General features: G+C 46.2%; 1 protein-coding gene and 1 non-coding gene across 2 annotated transcripts in view; both read right to left on the reverse strand.

Annotated features, from left to right (window-relative positions):
- Positions 1-24,810, reverse strand: part of SNTA1 (syntrophin alpha 1) — a 28,138-nt gene extending 3,328 nt beyond the window's left edge. The window contains exons 1-5 of the mRNA XM_028524841.2: positions 24,377-24,810; positions 20,980-21,165; positions 4,368-4,572; positions 730-937; positions 462-592 (exon numbers count right to left, since the gene is read on the reverse strand). Coding sequence (XP_028380642.1) covers positions 462-592; positions 730-937; positions 4,368-4,572; positions 20,980-21,165; positions 24,377-24,686 — 1,040 coding nt within the window. The 5' untranslated portion in view covers positions 24,687-24,810. The remainder of the gene's footprint in view (positions 1-461; positions 593-729; positions 938-4,367; positions 4,573-20,979; positions 21,166-24,376) is intronic.
- On the reverse strand, positions 21,629-21,753 carry LOC114507148. The gene has a single exon (XR_003685419.1). It is a non-coding gene; the product is annotated as a small nucleolar RNA SNORD22 (small nucleolar RNA).
- Positions 24,811-25,180: the final 370 nt, after the last annotated feature.

Below are 25,180 nucleotides of genomic sequence, written 5' to 3' on the forward strand. Positions count from 1 at the left end.
TGCTCTTCCCCTTTCTTCAATGGCAAACTTCTAAGCATCTGTCAAAGTCCATCTCAAATGTCACCTGCCTAAAGTCTTCCCCCACAGGCCAGGTAGAGTTAAGCGGTTCCTGCTTCTGCATTATAAGGGCTGTTCCTAGGTCAGTGTCTCTCACCAGACCTGGTGCTCCCTGAGGGCAGAGACTATGAGGTCAGCTCCCTGTCCCCCAAACCATGAAGACCAAGGTTGGGCCAAGTAAGTGTGAATGAATGAGTGACTGGTAGGACTTCATGTCCTTCTGTTTCAAGCCCCTGTTTTACAGATGAGGAAACCAAGGCACAGGCAGGGTAGAGACAGCTTCAGACCCCCAGGGGAATAACTCAGGGCAAAATGGAGCTGAAGTCCCCAGCTTCTAAAGCCCATTAAAGCATCATCCCTTCAAGCTCTGGATGAGACACACACTTCTGCCTGTCCGTGGGTACCTGGTGGTGATGAGTGGGGCAGTCCGGGCTGGCCGGCTCAGGGCCTCACGGGTCTGGGGGAGACAGCAGTAGAGGAGCAGCTCCTTTTCAGTCAGCAGGGCCAAGGTGGGTGCTGTACCCCCACTGGGCAGCTGCAGGGGGCAAGGCAGAAGTAAAGAGGGGCAGGGAAGGGGGAGGTCAGAGGGCCAGGGTACAGAGACAATGGGAATAGAGTCAGCTCCAGGGGAGGGAAAGAGAGGGAAAAATAGGTCCCCAGCCCAGCAGGCACCTGCTCAGTCAGCCAGCCGATATGCTTGATGTCCTGGCTCCCAGCTGTGCTGGTAGCTGCCAGCAGTGCCTGCAGCTCGTCCTTGACCCAGGGCATTAGAGCACTGATCTGGACTTGGATGGCAGTTGCCCATGACCTTGCACTAGCCTCATCCGTGGCCCTCAGGAAGAGGGTGTCTTGACCATCTGCTGAGCAGATCTCCAGGTACCTGCAGGCACAAGGGAGATAGAGGGGAGGGTCTGTCCACTGCTGCTGCTGACCAATGGAGATCTGACCCAAGAAACTCCATCTACCACAAACCAAAAGAAACCACAGTGGTATCCATGAGAGAATCAGAGGGATACTCGCTGCTAGGGATCCAGCCACATTTCTTGGGGGCTTACAGGGTATAGGGACAAGAGATTATAAGATATACACACACATAGGCACACACACACACACCAAACACATGTAACGGGGCCAAATTATTGCTGTGTGAAGATCTATTATCTTGCCTTTTTTTCCCTGGTTTCTAAGGAGAAAGACTGCCTTGCTGAGCCAGCTCCCAGGTTCTCCTTTGTGGAACAGAACCAAAGTAATGCACCAATTAGAAGGGAAAAATACAAAAACCAGAGAGGCTTGATAGGCCAAGTTGGTATACATAAAAAGAGCTAGAGTAATGGAGCAGGTAAAAGGGAGGGAGATAAAAAGCCATACAGGCAAGTGTTGGGGAATGTTTCCAGGAGATACTTAGGGGAATAGTGACAGAGAGATGATTTTTAAACGTTTTGTGAGACATTAAAGATCTGCTTCCCTTTGGCCTTTCTATAACAGATGAGGTGGGGCCGAAACGGGACGATGGCTCAGACAACACCCACTCCAACCCTGTTCGCCTTTGTCTTCCTCTACTGCACAGCTAGAAAGCAAAATACTTTTATTTCCAGACTCCGTTGCAACCCGGGCTGGCCACGTGACCCAGTTCTGAATGAAAGGTAATGCTTTCCTAGATGAGGTAGTTGGTCTCCAAAACCGGCCTCTGCCAAATCTATCCCTTCCTGCACACATGGTCCACTTCTCCTCTCCTTGGCTTTGTGACTTAGTTTGACAAATAAACTGTGTCAGAAGTGACACTTTGGCACATTTCCAAGCCACCATGAAATCCAACTACCATGAGTCCAACCACCCTGAGAAGAAGAACAAGCTAGCCACCTGGAAAGAACATATGGAAAGAGGAAGGCTCAGCCAGCCCCTAGCTGCTGCAGCCATCCGAGCTAAGGCAGCGGACACGTGAGCAAAGCAGCCATCCTGGACCTCCAGCCCCAGCAGACACCACATAGAGCAGAAGAACTGCACAGCTGAGCCAGACAGGGTTGTGAGAAAAGATGAACCATTATTTTCTAAGACACTGAAATTTAGGAAGGTTTGTTATGCAACCATAGAACAAAATTATAGGAGAAAAATTCCTTTCCCTTTTGTCTTTATCCTGTCAGGGATATGGACATGCTTGGAGGTGCAGCCACCATCCTGCTTTGAAGCAGAAAATACACAATAAAGGTGGCAGAGGAGCAGGCTTTCTCTGGAGCACACCCACGCCTTTCTTCCCTCTCAGGCATACATCTTCACTTTTCTCTCTTAAACTCTAAGATCCCCATGAGACTTGCAACAAGAGGACAGGCAGCAGCGGCTCCTCCCGGGCTTATCCCTTCAACCTGTCTCCAAGTCTCCCTTTTCTCGGACTTTTCAGTGAGCTCACAGCAGCCCTGCCTCGGCTCACTTCTGTCGTTGTGTCTTTTACTTCTCAGTGAATTCACACAGCCCAGCATGGCTCAGTTCTTTCCTCACTTCTTTCCTACTTCTGGAGACCCAAAGCAGAGCACTGCTTAGGCTCCCTCCTGTTGTTTCTCTACCTCAAGCCCTTCCTTTATCTCACTGACCCCAGTTTTAACAAACATATTCTCAAAAAATATTTTTTAAAAAATTGGATTGCAGAGGAAAAAGCTGGAAACCTGATTCCTTGAGGGCATTCTTGAGCAGTGATAGCAGCCTAAATAAACAGTTGACCCCTGGACTTTTTAAATATGTGGGAAAATAAACCTCTCATTTATTTGAGCCATTACTTATTGGGGTTTTTGCTGCTTGCAGCCCAATGTAACCCTAAGTAAAAGTGAAATGTTTTTCATTATGTTTTAGTTCCCGATTTTGTGTTCTTTTGACTGAGATATTAAACCGATACGGAAGCCCAGTTATATTCAAGTTACACATGTAGTTACAGATATATTTATATGGTAAACCACATGTACATACATGCATATACATATATAGATATTAACAAACACACAAACACATATGCACAAATCTATACCAATACCCTTGCAAATGCTCACACATATACACAAACACTTGCATGTACATGCCATCTACATGTGCACACATATAGAAATACATGAACAGCCCTGGCCAGGTAGTTTAGTTGGTTACAGCACCATCCTGATACACTAAGGTTGTGAGTTCAATCCCCGTCAGGGCACATGCAAGAGGCAACCAATGAATGCATAAATAAGTGGAACAACAAATCAACCTCTTTCTGTCTCTCTCTCTCTCAAATCAATAAAGAAGTCTTTTTTTAAAAAAGAAAGGCATATATGTACACATATGTTTCAGATGATGTCCAAGATCAGGCTGGAAATCACGATTAACCTAAGGTTCTAGGAATTTCAGGAAGGACTAATACCACATCACCTTCACTCAACACAAAAGGCCCCTTTGGTGGAACACCTATAAGTGCCCTGTGAATTGCCTCATGGGGGCAGAGTAGGGCTAGATCATCCAATAGGGCCAGGAGATTTGGATGCTGAACATTGGCCCCTCCAGGCCAATGTTGGGTATTTGACAGACATTGAACCTTGGATGCAACTAGGACCCACAGCACAGGCTTTTATGCCATATGTACACCACCCCCAATACTGCATACCCCACTTGATCAACATGCACTCCACTCAATGACCCCCAACACTCAGGCACCTGCAGCTTCTAAAGCAAAGAGGGCTACCTGGAGAGAGGCAAGTTCCATCCCTTCCTGGTTGTGTGATTAACCTTGGGTAATTTACTTCCTCTCTCTGTCCTCATCTAATAAATGGGGTAAAATGATAGGACTTTGCTCATAGGGTCACCGTGAAAGTTAAGCAAAATTGCACGTGGGAAACACAATAATGTTGGCTGGTATCAATCATATTATCAGTGAACTTTTAAGTGCTGCTCAGATGTGAAGGATGATAACCTCCCATGGCCCTGACACAAATGCTACCAGGCAGCTCAGAACCTCAGCAAAATCAGAAGAGACTGAAAAGGATTACTGAGTCCAACGACCTTAGGTCACAATGGAGAATCTGATGGTCAGTGAGGAAAGGAGACTAAGTTCAAGGAGAACCAGGACTGGAATCCAGGGCTCTCCACAGACCAAGTTCCTCCTCAGATGTAAACTGCCCAGAGGAAGAAGAGAAAAGCAAAGCACACCCTCAGCCCCATAACTTCACTCTTGCACCATTCAACAAACCTTTCTTTAGCACCTGCCATGTTCAAGCACTGTATCTTTCCTTTGGCCCCACCACCTAACAACATCAGAGCATGCCTGTCTGAGGTGCTCCCCACACAAAGCTTACCTGGGCTCCGGGTCACTGGGGGTACACCTCCTCGAGACATATGCCATCTTCAAGGACAAGTGTTTGGTATCGTTGAGGTCTCGGGGTGGGGGGCCAGGGGAGGAAGGCTGCCGTTGAAGGGGTGAGGCAGGAGGTGAGTCCCAGCCAACCGAGGTCCCGCTGGCAGAGTTCTTGAAATGTGGTGAGACCTCCTTCATGTACTTGACTGGTCAGGGGACAGGTCAGCAGTTACCACTGTGACATGGGCTCTCATGAAGCACACACCACAATTTTCACTAATTCATTAAGAGTTTAATCTATGTCTAATGTCACACTATCTTCCTCTAGGCTAAAGTCTCTGACTTTATAATAGAAAATACTAGATGCATTCCAACATCCATTCTCTCATTTTTCCTCGGGTTTGTAGACACAGGGCCACCTAGAAAACTATACTTCCCAGACTCCTTTGCAGCTAGGTGTGACCATGTGACTAATTTCTAACCAAGTAAGTAGAAGTATTTGTACATTTGGGGTGGCTGCTTAAAGGTAGCAGCAAGGCAGTAAAAGAGCACCAAGATGTGAGTCAGGAGATGTGACTGGGCTGCCACTGTCCCATTGTCTGCCTCTATCTCTTTAGTCTTCTCATCTGCAAAAAGGAGGGGTTGAATGACATAATCCTAATTGTCCTCCAATATAGTGATGGTCTCCCAGCTTAAGACTTCATTTTTCAGGCTCTCTTGCAGCTATATAAGTGCTCATATGAACAAGTCTGGCCAATAGGATGAGAGCAGAAGTGATGTATGCAACAATCAAGTTCTGCCTATTAAAGAAAGAGGTATACCCTTTCTTTCCCCTTCTTTTCCCCTGGCAGGGTTGAGCTGACTGGAATACAGATGGGTAAAGCACCATCTTGACTATGAGGACATGAGCCACACTCTAACATAGAAATAAATGGATGCTGGCACTTTAGAGATGTCATGTCAAATTTGGACTGTTACCTAAGAGACCAAGGAGCCATAGTGTGCTATGGGTTTCTTGTTATAGCAGCATAGCTTGTTCTCGAACCAATATAGGTGTCTAGGGGTTCTTAGCTCTGACCAATCATCACTGAGTATAGTGGACACCTTCTAGAGTAGCACTGTCCAATAGAGCTTTCTGTGATTATGTAAATGTTCTATATATACATATCGCTAGTACAGTAAGGAGTTGCACTTTTTATTTTGAGTCAGGCAAGATCCCTGCCTTCACAGTGCTTGCAGCCTACTGAGGGACACAGACCCCCATACAGACACAGGGAATAGGCTTTTTATTTAATTTTTTTTAAGATTTCACTTATGTTTAGAGAGAGGGGGAGGGAGGGAGAAGGCAGAGAGAAACATCAATGTGTGGTTGCCTCTTGAGCATCCACTACTGAAACCCAGGCATATGCTCTGACTGGGAATTGAACTGGCAACCCTTTGGTTTGCAGGCCACTCAATCTACTGAGCCACACTAGCCAGGACACTTTTTATTTAATTTTAACTAATTTAAAATTAAATTCAAATAGTCAGATGGAGCTAATGGTGACCATATTATGCAGTACAGTTCTAGAACAGCAGTCCAGATCTACTTCTCTGCCCAACTGACCCAGAAAGTCATGTTATGATACGTGGTCCCTCTTGCCTGGCTATGCTAGCAGGACCAGGGGTGAACACCTCACCGACACTTGGCTTCCCAAATTGAGACTGGGAGACATTCTAGACTGATGTCTTGAGCAAATTTGCTATGGAGGTCAACCACCTTCTGCTGTGGGGACAAAAAAGAGGGGAGAGCTGGTTAGGGAAAGAATATCAGTGGAGATGCATGTTGAGAAACTACGTTTGGAATGCCTTGCCAGGCACCTGCTAATGTTCCAGTTTCTGATACTCATCCTTTAAAAAGTCAGGCTGCCATGTCAAGAGAAGTTCTGATATTTGCAATCAAAAAAGTCTTGATTATGGCCTAGATCCCATGGTTTTCGAGAAAAGGAAGATCTCACTAACACTGGCAGCTGGAAGTGAAAGGTAACACGATGGCAGGGTTGAGCTGAGAACGTCTTGGTGGGAGGAGGGATTCAGAGACAAGCAGGGGGGCGGGGTTTGAGTACCTGCTTGTGCCAGGTATTGGGCTGGACCTAGGTAGGACTATATATCAAGATCATAAAAAGACTTGCACTGCCAATTCTTTATCCTTTGCTCTTGGAATACATCATGAATCAATCGTAGTGTTCTACAGCAGCCATTACCAATCAATTGAAGCTGAATGGTAATCAAACATTTTGGTCACTCTTGCTATATAAATAGGTAAGTCTAGCTGCAAATACTAGAATATATGATAACAATGTCTTAAGCAATGAAGATATTTATGATATCACATGACAGTAAGTCTAGAGGAAGGTGATTTCAGGATGGGTTCAGTGGCTCAGTGACACCAGATTCAGGGTAAGTCTCTCTGCCATTCTCTTGGCCCTCCCCTCGTAACTACAAAATGGCTGCCACAGCTCAAGACAGTCGACAAAACCCAAAGAAAGATGGGAGGAGACAGATAGAGAAAGATTTGTAGTCCTGGCTGGTGTGGCTCAATGGATTGAGTGCCGGCCTATGAACTGAAGGGTCACTGGTTCAGTTCCCAGTCAGGGCACATGCCTGGGTTGCAGGCCGGGTCCCCAGTTGGGGGCAAGCGAGGGACCACTGTAGGATGTATCTCTCACACATCAATGTTTCTCTCCCTCTCTTTCTCCCTTCCTTCTCCTCTCTCTAAAAATAAATAAATAAAAATTAAAAAAGAAAAAGGAAGAAGCGTTGTCTCTTAACACCTCCCTCTTATCAGAGAGGTAAACATCTCCATGAAGCTTCAGTGGCCCATGTGGGCTTCAGGCCCACTTCTAGCACAATCATTATTAAGAGGGAATAATCATGACTTAGACCAATCACAATTCAGCCTCTGGGACTGTGCACATTTCTACCCAATAAAATCAGGCTTCTTCCTCTTAGCAAGGAAGAAGGGGAATAGTTGGTAGGCAGGCAGCCAATAGTGTCTGCCACATGCGCCCTGGCATCTGGACTATTCCCAATTCTCATGATCAGCAGTGTTCTCACCTCTAAAATGAGCTACCAGGAAGACAATCTATATATCAAGGTGGTTAAAAGAGTTGCCCAAGCACTAGTCTCTCTCCTCCAGCCAGGCTGCCCCCTCTGCTGCCCTACTGAAAGATACCTATACCTGATAGCCCTTGGGCAGGCTCCCTTCCTCTCCCCTCTGCCATCTGGCTTGCTAGACATCTGAGGTGTGCTGTCAAGACCCAACCAGTATGCTCTGACTATGAGTGGACAAGCCAAGATGGGGTGAGGAAGCAGTTCTTGGCCCAGCTCCCTGGGGTGGGGGTGCAGGGGACAGGTAAGAAGCTATTTCTGTCACAGGAGACTGAGCATCCACAGGAGGCTCAGATAGGAACCAAGGCAAACAAGGGTGAAAGTGAAAGGGAATTAGAAATGTCTGGGTGTTGGAAGAGAAGTTATGTTGAAAATGAGGGCAGGTTTTTATCAGAGAACTAAGCCTAGGCCCAGAGTTTTGGTGGACTAGAACTACAAATGACTCATCTTCATCATTACAGCAATGACTTAACCCCAAGACTGAATGCTGGATTATGTCTCAAGGGGTGATAGAGGTAGGACACATCACAGTCTACCTGACGTTCAAACCAGCCCCCTACCCTTTTCTCCTTGCTAACAGAAGCCTGAGCGCCATAGGCTGGGCATCCTCACAGTGCAAGGGAAAGAGTCTTGATTGGCCAAAGATACTCATGATCATCCATCCTCTTGCTTGTGATTGGTTTAGAAAGAGGCAGGTGATACAGTTCTGGCCAATGAGATATAAAGGAAAGCACACTCCCTCCTTTCCTCTCCTCTAGCCTTTAGAAGTTGCTAGAAGGAAAACTGGTCCTAAAGCAACAAGTCAAGGGCTGGGGTCCACATACTGAGAATGGTGAGGCCTTAAATTAGTCACCCTGGAGCTAGGCTACCTTTAGGTATTCTGGAAAAAAAACCACTTTCTTCAGTGTTTAAAACCCTTTGAACTGGGTTCCTGTGACTTCCAGACAAAAGCATCCTGACTAATAGAGCCCCCACGCCTATTCAGGGGTGTAACTGATGTCCCTGCTATAACTAGTCATGCTCCTGCCCTGCTCAAAGCCCTGCTCTGGCTCCCCTGTACCCTTCATCCAACTTCAAGGCTCTCCAGGACCTAGCCCTGCCTACCTCTTTGGTATTACCTCTTTCCACATCCCTAATCTCACCATAGAGTAGTCCAATCATACTAATCTCCTGGGAGTTCTCAGAAGTTTCTTTCTCTCTCTCTCCCTCTCTCTCTCTCTCTCTCTCCCTCCCTCCCTCCCTCCCTTCCTTCCTTCTCTTCCTTTTTTCTTTCTTTTTCTTTATTTCTTAGCTTCCAAAGTTCCACATCTTTGAAAACGCAATTACCTTTGCACAGAATACCCTTAATACATCATTTGGAGATACGCACTCTTGGATTTGAATTCCACCTCCAGCACTGTCTAGCTGTGGGACCATGGACAAGGTAATTCACTTCCCTGGTCCTCAAACTGCTAGTCTATAAAAGAATGACAATGTCATTCTCCAGAGTCCTCTAGGGAGTTACTAGAGGACTCTGGAGTAAGGCAGGCTTGGGTTTAATTCCTTGCTCTGTGACCTTGGACAAGTGACTTGACTTTTTGCGAGCCTCTATTTTCTCATCTTTAAAATGGGAGCAAAATATACCTACTGCCCAGCATATTGGGATTTTGCCCCTGAAAGGCACTTTGCCCTGCCTGGTATAGAATAGGTCTTCAATAAAGAGTAGTGTGGTTATTATTTCTGCAGCTGTTCTCAGTGTAACAGCATAAGGGGATAGATACACAATGTGGTGACAGACAAAGATTTAATTCCAACACCTCAGAGAGATGTTAGCATTAAATGAGATGACATAAAACATGTGGCACAGGCTAGGGACTCAAGAAATATGAATTTCTTACCTATCATCCACCCCTCCCCACACTTCTCGGAACTCTGTTGTTGCTATTTTGTGTTGGGGTTGTCTCTCCCACCAAAATGGGAGCTGCTAGAGGATGGAAACCGGGCTCAATTCAAATCCAGAGTCAGTTTCTGTGACCAGAGAAATAAATGCCAGCACAGAACAGGTTCATTCAGCAGGAGGAAGAAGGGGATACAGCCCAGGAGGTCCCAGGACAGCTCAAACATCACCCCTCTAGGAAGCCTCCCCACACACCATGCTGGATCCACCAAAGCTGTCACTGTGCAGTCCCCTAGAGCCCACTCCCCTCTGTCTGTGTGGAGATCTGCATCCTCCACCAGACTGGGAGCACTGTGAGGGTGGGGACCTCGTCTGACTCATCCGTGTCCCCAGAATGCAGCAGGGATCTCCTATGCTATGTGTTCCACAAATGAACACTTGTCAACTTCTAAGCCAGAAAAACTGCTAGAGCCCCTGTGCACCCAGGCTGTCCCGGAACTATAAATGGACAGCACACCAGCTGGTGCCCAAAACAGGGCTTGGATGTCACAAACTAATCAGCCTGTCCCAGAGCGGGGGTGAGGTCCTAGGGGCCCCAGAGAGTGACCATAAATAGACCAGTTCTGGGGCCTCCTCTCTGCTCTGATTTCTACCTGAGTCACCCCACCAAGCAGGGCAGAGCTGCCCAAAGGCTGTAGACTGAAAAGCTGAGGGCACAACTGTGGCCCTGCAGCCAACATTCTTGAGACTCCACAGATAGACTCAGTTGGTATCCACACCCTCCCCAGCCAAGATCCTGGCCCAGGAGCCTGATAAAGCAGTGACACGTGGGCCCTCCCTTCTCAGTGAAGCTAAGATAGACACAAACACTGCCCATTCCAGAGGCCCTGATTCCCAGCCCTGCCAAGGAGACAAGCCAGGACCCAGGCCTGGCCCCAAGGACCCAGGAGTAGATTCCACTAAAAACAAAAGGAACAGACAAGGCAGGACCGTTTGCCTGGCCCAGGACAATTAGGAGGAACATACTTGTTGCAAAGGGAATATGTATCTTTTGGATCAATGCAATATCCCCAGTACTTATCCCAGTGCTCCATAAATTATCCCAGTTTCTTACTGAATATCTTGGCTTTGAGTCTTGGCTGAAGACTGTCCTCTAAGCTCAAGTTGTTCATTGTCTGTTCAGTGGGTGATCACTTACTAGCCCCCACCTGAAATGACATGATCTATCCATTTGTTTACTAGTCTATGGCCTTTCTCCTCCAACCAAAATGGCAGTTCCATGAGGGCAGGGACCTGTTTTCTTGGGGGTTTTTTTTTGTTTTGTTTTTTTAGATTTTATTTATTTATTTTTAGGGGGGGAGGGGGGAGAGAGAGAGACAGAGAAAGAGAGAGAGAGAGAGAGAGAGAGAGACATCAATGTGCGGTTGCTGGGGGTTATGGCCTGCAACCCAGGAATGTACCCTGGCTGGGAATCGAACCTGGGACACTTTGGTTCCCAGCCCGCACTCAATCCACTGAGCTACGCCAGCCAGGGCTTTGTTTTCTTGTTTAGTAGGATATCCCCAGCATCTGGGTAGTACCTGACATCTACAAGGTAATCAGTAAGTAAAAAAATCTGTTAAATGAATGAATATTGACAGACCTGGGGCTTCTCAGCCTGGAGAGACAATGTAGAATTAAGCTCAAGTGAGGCAGGCTTGGGTTTAAGTTCCTTGCTCTGTGACCTTAGACAAGTGACTTGACTTTCTGCAAGCCTCTTTTTTCTTTATATTATCTTTCTTATTTTCTTTTCTAGTATCTTTATAATGGGAGCAAAATACACCTACTGCCCAGCATATTGAGATTCAATACCTGAAAGGCACTTTGCCCTGCCTGGCATAGAATAGGTCTTCAATAAACAGTAGTGTGGTTATTATTTCTGTGGCTGTTCTCAGTTTAACTGTATAAGGGGATAGATACACAATGTGGTGACAAAGATTTCAATCCAGGCCCTGTCACTTGCTCTCTGGTCTTGGCAAGCCCCAAGGGGGTCCCTCTGAGCCTCCATTTCTTTGCCTATATAATGAGCACTATATATCGGCTCTCTGGGTAAGATACTATAACGATTCAAGTCCAGGGTGCCCACCCTGCTACCCAGGATGGTGCAGAGTAGATGTGGAATTCCAACAGGCTCTAGAAGGGATGACCTTTAAAGTCCTGCTGGTCTAGCTAGGCTGGACTATAAATAGTTCGAGACTCTGGCAGGCCCTGCAGCAGGACTGATCAACAGAGTCTAGGTTGCCACACTCTGGAGCAAAAAAATCTCACCTCACCACACCCTTGTACAGCATGGGGGGCACCACCCGAGATCCTAAAGGCACATGAATTCTTTGAACTAACAATACCCCTCACAGGAGCCCTGCTTCAGATTAATGCTCATAGGTGCACAGAGGTCACAGCACCATTGTCTTTGGTTCAAGGGACTAGGAACAACTAGGAAGTCTGTGGGTAAGGGCTGCTAAATACAAGATACAAGCTTCCTGACTCAGTCTGGTTTATGGCTGTATCACCAGTGCCTACTGGTGTCTCTGAGTCCTGGCACAGAGACAGGGCTCAATAAATACCTGTGAAATGAATGTACAAATCTCAATAATGGGATGTTATACAATCATTAAAAAGAATGAGCCTGGCTGGCGTAGCTCAGTGGATTGAGTGCAAGCTGCAAATCAAAGTGTCACAGGTTCAATTCCCAGTCAGGGTACATGCCTGAGTTGCAGGCCATGACCCCCAGCAACTGCACATCCATGTTTCTCTCTCTCTTTCTCTCTCTCTCTCTCTCTCTCTCTCTCTATCTCCCTCCCTTCCCTCTCTAAAAATAAATAAATAAAATCTTAAAAAAAAAAAAGAATCAATCAGTGAATGTATATAGTGGAACAACAAATCGATGACTTTCTCTCCTTATGTGTACTGAGTTGGAAGTATGTTCTCAACTTGTTAAATAATAAAAACAAATGTGGAGCCCTGACTGGTGCAGTTCAGTGGACTGAGCGCCAGCCTGTGAACCAAAAGGTTGCCAGTTCGATTCCTAGTCAGGGTACTTGCCTGGGTTGTGGGCCAGGTCCCCAGCTGGGGCATTCAAGAGGCAACCTATCAATGTCTCTCTCTCAATCGATGTTTCTCTCCCTCTCTTTCTCCCTCCCTCTCTCTAAAAATAAAAATAAATAAAACAAAATAAAATTTAAAAAATGTGGAGTGCTGGCTAGTGTGGCTCAGTGGATTGAGCACCAGCCTACAAACCAAAAGGTTGCTGGTTTGATTCCCAGTTAGGGCACATGCCTGGGTTGTGGGCCAGGTCCCTGGTGGAGAGCAGATGAGATGGAACCAATTGATGTTTCTCTAGCATACTGATGTTTTTCCCCCTCACTTTCTCCCCCCTTTCCTCTCCTCTGAAAATAAATAAATAAAATATTTAAAACAAAACAAAGAAAAAATGTGGAAACTTTCTAGAAGAATGTGAAAATATCAACAGTGGTTATCCCTATGAAAAGATGATTGCTTTATACTCCCCCGGGGTTTTTTTAATAAGCATATATTACATTTTATGTTTTCTTTTAAATCTACTACTTTTAAATCTACATTTTCTTTTAAATCTACTTTTTAAAAATATACCACCACATTCTAAGTCATCTAAGCCAGGATTCAGGGATGAGGCCCTCATCAACTCTTCTAGAAGCAAAAGGTTCTAGGATCTTGGAAAGAAGTACTCGTTGAGCACCTCCTACGTACCCAAGTACCAAGCTCTACCCTCATAAACACATCTTCAACTAATGCACCATTTCAATGAAATGGATCTGTGTCCTTATTTGACAGTTGAATAAATTGAATAAATGGAGTCTCAAAGGGGTTAAATGACTTGCAGTGCAGTATAAACATTTAAGAACATGGGTTTTTGCATCTGACAGATCTGAGCTCAAATTCCATTTCTCTTGCTGTATGACCTTGGGCAAGTAGCTTCACCTCTCTGAGCTTCATTGTTCTCATATGCACAATGAGATTAATAATATACCTAATTCACAGGGTAGTTTTGAGGAATCACTGAGATTACATATGGAACACACCTTGTACAGTGCCTAGCACATTATAGGTATTCCATGAACAACAGACACTACCATCACTATAATTATCATATTATCATTATTATTTCCTTTACCATCATCAGCAGCCAGGCTCACACAGCTAATTAAGGCCAGAACCCCCTCCAGAGCCCTACAGGAATTTTAATCAAGATCCAGGGAACAGGCCAAGGCTGCATTAAGCCCAAGTTTGTCTGTGGGGAGTCACATGGCCCAAAGCTGTGTGTGTGTACGTGGTGTGTGCGTAGCCAAATTATGTTCCCTTGAAAACAATAATTAGAACAACAGGTCTTTGCAGTCATGGGGGAACTGAACGGGAGCCACATTCATGACTCTGGTCCTAGGACAAGAGTCCCACAGGCACCTCAGGAGCATGGCATCACTTGGCAAAGTCGACTCGGGTAACCTCAAATTAGATTCAGCCATTAATAACATCCCACTTTTGATGGCAGTGATGCACTGAGCCAAATTTGGGCAGGGCACCTGGCAGCGTCCATCTCCCCGGGGAGAAGTCTGGCAGGGGCCTGGACTTGGAGTTATAAGAACTCATGACAGAAATTCTCAGGAGTCAGTCATGGCCAGCTTGAGCCTTCGGCCACATCTTGAACATTTAGGAAAGTAAACTGCAACTGACAAGGTTAAAGATAGAGTAGAAAAGGTCAGAGATGCACGCTAGTGATCATTCCCCAAACACACACCAAGATCTAATATGCGCTGGGCTCAGTGCCAGGCCTGGGGCTGGGAGACAAACTACACATGATTCCGGCCCTCAAAGGCCTCTGAGTTTACTGAAGAAAACAACAATGCTGCTGATGTTGATGTGATGATAATAAAGGTTGACTTTTATTGAATGCTTATCGTGTGCTATGCACTTCAAACACATTGTCTCATCCTTATACAAAGCAAACAAAATAAATAACTAAGTGTTTACAGTAGGCACTGGCCTCAACACATTACATGTACCTCACACGTATATTTTTTAATTTTTATAAAAATTAAAAATAAACTCTTATAAGAGTTTATTTAGCCCTGGCTGGCGTAACTCAGTGGATTAAGCATGGGCTTCGAACCAAAGGGTCGCAGGTTTGATTCCCAGTCAGGGCACATGCCTGGGTTGTGGGCCAGGTCCCCAGTGGGGGCCATATCAGAGGCAACCACACACTGATGTTTCTCTCTCTCTCTTTCTCCCTCCCTTCCCCTCTCTAAAAATAAATAAATGAAATCTTAAAAAAAAAAGTTTATTTGAGCCAAATTGACAACACATGTTGGACAAGACCTCAAATTCTCCACATATTATTTTTAGTATTTTATTTAATTCTGATTAATTTTATTTTATTTACTTATTTACTTTTATTATTATTTTTTAAAGATTTTATTTCGTTATTTCTAGAGAGACGGAAGTGGAGGGAAAAAGAGAAGGAGAGAAACACCAATGTGTGGTTGCCTTTTGCATGCCCCACCTGGGGACCTGGCCCAAAACACAGGCACATGCCCTGACTGGGAATCGAACTGGCAACCCTTTGGTTCGCAGGCCAGCACTCAGTCCACTGAGCCACATGAGCCAGGGCCTTACTTATTTATTTATTTTTAGAGAGAAGGGAAGGGAGGGGAAAGAAAGGGAAATATTAATGTGTGGTTGCCTCTCAGGGGCCCCCCACCAGAAACCTGGCCTGCAACCCAAGCATGTGCCCTGACTGGGAATTGAACTGATGACCCTCTGCTTCGAAGTCCAGTGCTCAGTCTGCTGAGCCACACCTGCCAGGGCTCCACATATTATTTTTCAATCTTGCAAATAACTATACAAGGTAGGTATTATTCAAGGCTGAGGCAAGAGTGGCCTCTGCAGCCAGATAGAGCTTGGTTTGAATTCTGAGTTCACCAATTCATTGGTTGTATGACTTGATTAAAGTTATTTATTCTCAACAAAGCTCGGTGACTGTAACACAGGGATCATAGCAATTCCTATTACTGTATGTGCCTTTTATGTACACATTAACTCTATTCCTGTATCTTTTTTAAGTTATGTGGGATGTACTTGCCTTTTGTACAAATACCAAAATTAATTTTATTAATTTTCACAGTTCTTTAGTAATTTTTTTAATGTATCACAGGCTCAGTATTGCCCATCTCACCAGCTACACTAGGGGTGGAGAGAGGGGAGGCATTTGGCTGTCCCCTTTTCCCACAGGCCTGGTCTTCAAGGGCCCAGCTAGCTCTGGCTCCAGGTCTGTGCACACAATGGGCCTCTCTAAGCATCAGGAGGATGTGTGTTGGCTGCCAGTTTGAGCTCAGACTCTGGTCACAAACACATCCCTGTGATTGAGAACAGGCTCAAGACATTTGTGCAAACCACTGATATCACAGAAGAAAAGGTCCAGGAGGCAGGCTGGGGTTGCTGATGCCCAGCTTGGGCCCCTGACTCAGGCCAGAGAAGTAGATACCTGGCCGGCACCCAGAGTTTGTCGTGACTTCTGTTCTTCTAGGGCGTTGTCAGGGAGCTCTGTACCCACCAAGACCCAGGCCTCGGGAAAGATGCCCAGCTGTCCTGCCAAGTTCTCATCCACAGGACAGACCCCTTGGAGGCAGCCTTCTGAGTGGAATGGAGGCAGGGAAGTTCTAAACAATGTGGCCAGTGATTGGGTTCTAGCAGAGAACCTAGGCCCAGACAGGCTGCCAAGAGCACTGGCTCCAGACTCAGGCCACTGCCCAGCCCTTAGCTTCTCCACAGACTCCTCCAAATCTCAAGGATCAGCCACAACTCAGGATCTTAGCTCCCTCACATGCTCAGGCTTCTCAGATAATTCATGCAATTAAAAGATTCTTGACTCCAGTACCCATCCCATCCTCATCCCTTTGTTGCCTTGGTGAAGTTACCTCCTTCCATAAGCCTGCTGGGCCGGGAAAAGCAGCTCAAACCAGACTTAATCTAAGAAAAAGCTGGGGAAAATTAACAAGGCCACAACCTCCAGGTTCTTCTTCTTACCCACACCTGCTTAGATCAAACCATCTCCCTCCTGTTCATGACTCCAGTCTCCTCATTGCCATTCTGCATCTACCGGTGCCTCCCTCCAAACCAGACTGATGCTGCTAAAGTTCAGAGCTGACTGTGCCAGCCCCTGCTGAGAACTTTTTAATGTCTCTTCCTTTCCCTCCAGAGAAAGTCCAATTCCTTTAGCTTGGCATCCAAGGCCCTGCAGGATCTGTCAGGCTGGTTAGCCTCCTCTTTCCACTCCCTTCCTCACAGCATAGGCTCAGGTAAAGCTGAGTTACTTCCCAGGCAAGCCCTTAGGTAAGTGAAGTCACTTCACCCCTCTATGGTTTTGTTCACACAGCTCTCCTGCCTGTAATGCCCTTCCTCCACCCCATATACATGTCTACTTATTGTTCATAAAGTGCTACTAGCATCCTCTCCTCCAGGAAGTCTTTCCTGACCACCCAGAGAGAAGTGGCCACTTCTTACTCCAATCCCTGGGCAGACCCTGTCTCAGTACTTGTGACATGTTGGTGATCTGGTAGGTTTGCTCAGCTATGAGACTGAGAGTGCCCTCAAAACCACTGAATAGAGAGAGCAGGTACAAAGGGAGGGGAGAGAAAGAAACCAGAAGAGGGCTCTCATCCAAAAGGGAGGAATAATAAATGACTTTATGTCAATAAACCTGATAGTTTGAATGAAATGGACAAACTCTTTGAAAGACATAAACTATCAAAATTCATTCAGGAAAAAAATAGAGCCCTGGCTGGTGTAGCTCAGTGGATTGAGCATGGGCTGTCAACCAAAGGGTCGCCAGTTCGATTCCCAGTCAGGGTATATGCCTGGGTTCCAGGCCAGGTCCCTAGTGGGGGACACGTGAGAGGCAACCACACATTGATGTTTCTCTTTCTTTCTATCTCCCTCCTTTCTCTTCTCTGTAAAAATAAATAAAATATTAAAAAAGAAAAAATAGAAAAAGGATTCATGGACATGGACAACAGTATGTTGATTGCAGGGAGAAGGAGGTGTAAGGGGGATAAGCAGTAATGGAAGAAAATACAATAAAGTAAATGGAGAGGGGAAAAGTAAAAAAATAACAAAATAAAGTCATTGTAGTATTGAAAAAATAGATCCTCTAAATCCCCTTATTAAAGACATAAAAATCAGCCTTAGCCGGGTTGCTCAGTTGGTTACAGCATTGTCTGGATACGCCAAGGTTGCAGGTTCAGTCCCCTACCAGGACACATACAAGAAGCAACCAATGAATGGATAAATAAGTGGAACAATGTTTCTCTCCTTCTCCCTGCCCCTCTCTCTCTCTGAGATCAATGGAAGGAAGGAAGGAAGGAAGGAAGGAAGGAAGGAAGGAAGGAAGGAAGGAAGGAAGGAAGGAAGAAAGGAAGGAAGGAAGGAAGGAAGGAAAGCTTTAAAAAAAACTCAACCAATGGGCCCTGGCTGGGTTGCGCAGTTGGTTATAGTGTCGTCCCCATACGCCAAGGTTGCAGGTTCCATCCCCAGTCAGGGCACATACAAGAAGCAACCAAGAAATGCATAAATAAGTGGAACAACAAATCAATGTTTCTCTCTCTTTCTCTCTAAAATCAATAAAAATTGCCCTGGCCAGGTAGTTCAGTTGGCTAGAGTATCATCCAGATGTACCAACATTGCCAATTAGATTGCTGGTCAGTGCACATACAAGATTCAACCAATGAATGCATAGACAAGTGGAACAAAAGGTTGGTGTTTCTATTTCTCTCTCTCTCTCTCGCTTGCTCTCACCTTCTCCTTCCCCACCCTTCCTCTCTGTCTCTCTAAACACAATTTAAGTTTTTTTTTAAATTTAAAAAATAAATAAATAAAGGTGGCTGGCTTCCTTGGAGAATGCTACTAAACACTTAAGGAGGAAATACTATCAATTCTATATAAATGCAATGAAACAGAAGGTGAGTTACTAACATTTATAGAATGCGTACTACGTGCCAAATCCTACCCTGGACGAGAGAGAGGCCCAGCCTCAGCTGGAGACCTGGGGCAGGGTTTACCAAGGAAAGTTCTTGCCCTATGAAAAATCTCAGAGAACATAAGCATTAGAGACCCCCAGTCCTGGGATGGTACACGTGTTACTTCTCTTCCCTGCTATATTCATGGTAGACCTTGCTCATCAACTCCAGCTCCTTTCTGCTGAGTCCAGACAAGAGGTCCCAATCTTTCTAAATGTGGAACTCCCAGTTCCACCATAGAAGCTGAAACTCAACATGAAAGCTATTGGTCATCTCTGTTCCAATCTAACCCCAGCTGATACGGAAACTGAGGATGAGAGAAGACAAGGGTCTTTCTTACCCAAGGCCAGAGATTCGCCACAGAGCAGGCAGGTTTTTAGAAACTGATTTTTAAACAGTTTGTGTGGAGGAGTCAGTGTTTGTGTTTTATCTCTCCCACTATATGATGAGTTACTTTGGGAGAGGACCTGGGTCTAGTTTAGCTTCTGACTCTTGTTCTGCACACCAGATACACAGTAGGTGTCTGCAAATGTTTCTTGACTTAGAAGGGAATGGAATAAATGAGTTAGATGGAAGGTCTGGGTATTAGCTCCCAAACCAGGAGATGCTTCAAGTGTCTAACACTCAAATATGCTACCTTCTTAGAATGATCCACACTGAGAACCTAGATAGAGATATTTTCACCCTAAAGATGAGGAGCTGAGGGTCTAAGGGGGACCTCAGTGTGTATTAGAAATGTGTCTACAGTAAAAGTTTTGCACCCCAGCTGGTGTAACAGTGGATTGAATGCCAGCCTATCAGCCAAAGGGTCACTGGTTTGATTCCCAGTCAGGGCACATGCCTGGCTTGTGGGCCAGGTCCCCAGTAGAGGGCATGTGAGAGGCAACCACACATTGATGCTTCTCTCCCTCTTTTTCCCTCCTTCCCCTTCTCTCTAAAAATAAATAAATAAAATCTTTAAAAAAAATGTTGCCATCTATAGACTAAACTTTCAAATGGCAGAAACTAAAAGAGCTCTTTGAGTCAACCAAAATATGACATTTTGATGAATTTCAATTGTCTCAAACTGCATTGTGGGCTATAAATATCAAAGTAATGAGGCATCAGGGAGGAAAAGTCTCTTACATCCATATCATTTACGTGTGGTTTTGTTATTGACCATTGCTGTTAAATATGATTGATGTACTTAAGCTTTTAGGGACCAATACTGCAGAGTTGGCTTTTTAAAAATATACACTGTATATTTTAAAAGTGCATCAGTATGTCTTGCCTGGTGTGGCTCAGTGGATTGAGTGCTGGCCTGTAAACCAAAATGTCACCAGTTGATTCCCAGTCAGGGCACAAGCCTGGGTTGTAGACCAGGTCCCCAGTTGGGGGCGTGCAAGAGGCAACCACATGTTGATGTTTCTCACCCTCTCCCTCTCTTTCTCCCTCCCTTCCCCTCTCTAAAAATAAATAAATAAATAAATAGTCTTTAAAAATAAATAAATAAAAATACAAAATAAATAAAAATAAGAAAGTGCACCAGTAAAATATAAACAAATAAATTAAAATTAAAAGTGCACCAGTAACAAATAATTACTATTATTATTATAAATAAAAAGTACACCAGTAGCATTTAAATAGATACATCTAAAATATAAAAATAAAACAAAACTGGGAGAGAACCGAGGCCAGAGCTACAAGAATGCCAAAGATCACCCAGAGACCCAGAGGCTATTTGCTTCTGTGGCCTCTTAAGCAACCTCATGGGGAAACAAAGGTAACCTGTCAGCATGGGCATGGGCTCAGCCCAGCATGGCATTCTCCATCACCCCCACCACCTCCCTGTGCTTGTTCTGGGCCATGAGCCAGACGCATTCCTCTGGCCCCCACAACTTCCGGAACTGGCAGCGTGGAGTTTGAAGAAAGGGCTGAGCAAAGCAGAAAGATGGTGAAAGGCAGATATGCAAGAACCACAGCAAGAGGTCTGTGACAACCAATGAGGAAACTGAGGCCCAGAGAAGGCAAAGGTCTCTCCAAGACCACACAGTGAGGGGATAGTAGAGGGAAACCTCCAAGGTTCCCCGACCAGAAAAAAAATAAAAATAAAAATAAAATAAACCTCCTCTCTGATCCTTGCTGGATTTGATATTCTGCTACATAAAGGCCAAGTCTTCTTCTAAAGGAGGATGGGTCTTAGGGTTTCAGGGCCCCTGAGGACCAGAAGAACCTGGACTTAAGAGCTCTTTTGGTTCCTCAGGAACAAATCTTAGCAGTCCCACCTCTAGTCCTTTCCTCTCTCTTCCCTCAAGTCAGTCACTCACCACAAAGGTACAGAGTAGGGCAGAGGAAATGAAACCCAGGTCTGTCTGGCTCTGGGCTAACTCTCCCACCCCCACCCCTTGCTATCTCAAGGCAGGTCCCCAAGTTCTGTTTGTGTTCAACTTTGCCCACCTCCCAGTCCCCACTGCTTGAGGCCTGGGAGGAGGGAAACTAAACACCCTAGGTTCCCCAGTGCTTACCCTCCAGTACCACCTCTTTGCCTGTCTTCTTCAGAACCTGCACCGCCTCATCATGGGTGGCAGAGGAAAGGTCTTCCCCATTCACGGACAGGATAGCATCCCCCACAAAGAGGGCCTCTGTCTGGTCAGCTGCCAGGCCCTTGAAGATCTTGGAAATGAGAATAGGCATCTTGTTCTCCCGGCCTCCTGCACAGGCATAGAAAGAGGATAAAACTGAAGCAGACACTCCAACACTTGGGAGTCATGTCAAGGCAAAATTATTTTTGAAAGCCTCTTGAGGTGCCCAGGCCAGTCTGGGAAAGCGTAATTGGGAGGGTAAAGAGAATTTCAGTAAAGAATCTTAGAAGTCTGAACAACAATTTAAAAAATTAAATAAAGAATCTTAGAAGTTTAAGACATTAATAGTACCAATAAGTCACTTTCTTCTTGAAAGTTAAAAAAAAACTTTTATTTATAAAGTCTGAAATGATTATATGCAAATTTGAACAGCTAGATTATACAAGAAATTGCTTGAAAATTCCATTTTTGATCTCTTCCAAGAGTTGGAGTCCATTATACATGCTTTGTTCTTTCTTTAGACCTGGGAAAAATATGCAATCTTTCAACAGGTGATTTATTCTTCCCTTTACCACGTACAGAAATCCTTATGATCCCTCAGACAGTTCCATCTGGAACAAACTTTCCTCTTCTCCCCCAGCCAGTGCCAGTGGGTTCATCTTCACAGGTTCTGCAACTAGAGTAGGATTAACACATGCGAATGTTTCTTCACTAGGAAAAAGTCATTTTCTAAATTCTTAATGTTATAGTTTGGTCACTGGATCTTTTGGTCCAATGCTTTGGGTGTTCACCAGTGTTTGACTAACTTATAAGGTGCTTCAGTAAATTTTTCTTGAATATTTTGCATTTTAAGCAATTTTCCCACAGTGAGGGGAACCCGTTGATATCCCATAATTTGGTGTTATGATAAAATTAACTATTGCCATGGTTTCAAGTTTCACAATCGAGGATCCAAGCTGGAAGCCAAGACCTTAAAGTCTAGAGATTTCAAAGGCCTATCTGAATTGCATTTCTGATGCAAAAAAACAACAACAAAAAGCTAATACATTTTACTGAATTGCTTTATTGCCAAACTCTTAAATATCCATCTAAAATAAGAAATAACAGGTCACATTAGTGCCATGTACCAAGTGCCGAACTGTGCTAAATGCTGTCAATGGTGTTTTATTGGGTCTTCACAACACCCCAACCACATACGCATGCTCAGTTTCCTAACAGGAAAATTGAAGTGTGGAGAGAAATGTGGAGAGAAGCCCCTTACCCAAGGTCATCCAGCTAGTAAGTGGCAAAGCCAGTATGTATTTGAACCTAGGTCTCCCAGCTTCAGAACCAATACTGTTGACCCTATGGCAGACTGAAAGTAGGACCCTCGGATACCACACAGTGGTCCATCTCCAAAATACTGAAGAGGGGGAACTAGTGGCCCAGAGAGGGTGGTTGTTTTTCCAAGGTTACAAAACAAATCGGTGGCAGATACAGGATTGGAAGTCTCTCCTGACCCCCACGTAGGCCCAACAGTTTGCTTATTGTACTGCACAGAGCTTGAGGCCTAGGAAAGGAAGGGGTTTCTATTTATAACTGCCTTGTTCTGCCTGAAACTGGGGACTTCAATTCAATGTGAAACTATGATCATTCCTGGCTGCCTGGGCTGGGCTGGACCCTAGAGGGGAGGTCATCATGGCAACAGCAGCCCAATCTATATATACAAGGACTTGAAAGAACCAGGTACTTTGCCTGATGCCTCCTAAAAGTAACTTCACCCCCACCTGGAAGTATGGCACTAGGGTGTAGCTTTACATGACCTTATCAAGTCCCTGCTCCTCTCTAAGTTTATTTGTCTATGTGCAAAATGGAACCCTGTATTAACTGTAAGTTCCTGCTTTGACACATTAAGTGCACAATATCTGGATTGATCTGTTGCCCTATCCTATGCTGGAGTTTGGGGGTAAGGTCGATGTCTACTCCCTGGATTCCCCATTTTCCTCTTTTATACCCATTTGGTTGGCTACATAGGGATTTGCCCTTCCATGGGAAAGATCAACTCCCCGGGGCACTATCTAACAGCCTGATAATTAAGATTCAAATCCCAGCTTTGCTTCTCATCGACCATGTGACCCTGGGAAAATCATTTCTTTTCTGAGCCTCAGTTTCTTCACCTGCAAAACAATGATTATGCTCCCTACATTTTACTACTTGTTGCCAGGATGAAGTGGATGATGGGCCTAGAGTACCAAGCACAGCACTTAGCACACACCACCATACCCAGCCCCTCACCCAGACCAAAAGGTCTGGAAGCACAGGAACAGAGCCAGCACCAGGGAGATGGAATGGTGCACAATCAGAATGATACAAAGGCTGACACCCTTTTCTAAGGCAGACAGCACACTGCTGGGAGCTGAGCCCATGAGAAGTAACTGTGACAGGAATCATGAACCCAACAGCTGGGGTGTGCAGGGATTTTAAGCACTTACATCTAGTTGCTTTAGAAATCGCTCCTGGGCTCCATTTTCCCTCTTACCTAACAGCAATAACTAACCAGGCACCTACTATGTGCTGGCAGGGTGAGTGCTTTAGACTCCTTTCCTCATAGAAACATCACAACTCTATCATAAGCCTCATTATATAGTTGAAGAAATTGAGGTCCAAAGATGGGAAGGGACTTGAGTTCACACAGTTGATCCTCAAATACAGACTAGTTTCACCCTTAAAAAGCTGTATTGGCAGCTGAGAGCTCACAGAGACAAATAACAATTATGTTCACCCCTCTCAATTCTGTTCAAAGTGGAGATGGTCAGGTGGAGAAACTCAAACCCAGCTCTCCGCCTAGGTACACAGCATTCCTGGGTCCTCAGATTTCTATGTCCTTTCTAGTCCCCTGCCTGTAAGCCCAGCCTTTGCCTCATTTCCATGAACCCCTTTACTGTGAATTTCAGGCCTTACTTCTAGCCCCCACCTTGTTTGTGTCTGGCGGACTTCCCCCTCCCTGCCCTAGTGACCTCCCAGGCCTCAATCCCTTTTCTCCATCCTTTGCTTTTCTGGGGGCCCCTCTTGTCCTTCATATCCATGCAACCCCTGAGAGATAACCTCTCTCAGATCTCTATGCTTCCACACAGAACTCCCACCCACGTGTCCTTGGTGCGTCCCCAACCCCCTCCACGCCTCTTGCTTTTCGACTGAGACCTCGGACTCTCGAAACTCTCCGACCTTGGTGCTCCGGATGCCCTCGGTTGCCTCTGTCCCCTCAAACCCCCTTACCCCCAGACAGAAGTCCTCCAACTCCATGTCCTTGGTACGCTGCCAGCCCCTGAGACCCATGCGCCCTTGGTGCCCCCTCGCCCACCTTTGATGCTGATGCCCAGCCCGCCAGTGTCGGCCTTGCGCACAGTCACCCGGCGCCGCTGGAGCAGCAGCGCCTCCGGCAGCTGAGGGGGCGCCGCGCCCGGCTCCGCGGCGCCGTTGAGCTGCGCGGGCTCCGGCTCCCGCTGGGCGCCGAGCTCCAGGCCGGCCTCGCCGTCGGCGGGGCTCACGGTCAGCGTGTCCTCCGCCAGACTAAGCAGAACCCTCTGCCACCGCTCGCTGCCGGCCCCCGAGCCCGCCCCGGTGCGCAGTTCCAGCAGCCCGGTACGCGGGGCGCGCCTGCCTGACGCCATCTTCGACTACGAGCCCCCGGGCCGCCGCGTTCGCCCAGCCCTGCAGTGCCCGGCCCGGTCCAACGAAACGCCCAGGACAGAGGGCACCGGGGGCCCAGCTGGGCCCGCAGCCAACCTACCCCCGACCGCTGGGGGTGGAGCCTCTGGGGGCGGGGCTATCTGGGAGTGTGGCTAAGGGTGAGGGGCGTGGCTGTGGGCAAGCTAGCCGCAGGGTGGGGTGAGCCGAAGATCCTAAGGATGTGAAGTGTGGGACACTTGCTGGGGGTGGGATCACGAGGGCGTCGGGGCGAGGTCACGAAGTAAGGAGAGGAGCCAGTGAAGTGCGGGAACTTGGCGGGGCCAAAAAGGGGGCGGAACTTCGAGTCGGGATCGCCCCCCTAGGATCCTGGGGAGGAGAATCTGATGGGCTTGGCCGTTGGGGTCCAGGTCCGTAACTCAGGCGTGTAGGAGCACAAGAAAAAGACACATGCAACATGTGTCTTGCACATCCTGGT

Source organism: Phyllostomus discolor, chromosome 9 (assembly GCF_004126475.2).
Source record: "Phyllostomus discolor isolate MPI-MPIP mPhyDis1 chromosome 9, mPhyDis1.pri.v3, whole genome shotgun sequence".
NCBI classification, from domain to species: domain Eukaryota; kingdom Metazoa; phylum Chordata; class Mammalia; order Chiroptera; family Phyllostomidae; genus Phyllostomus; species Phyllostomus discolor.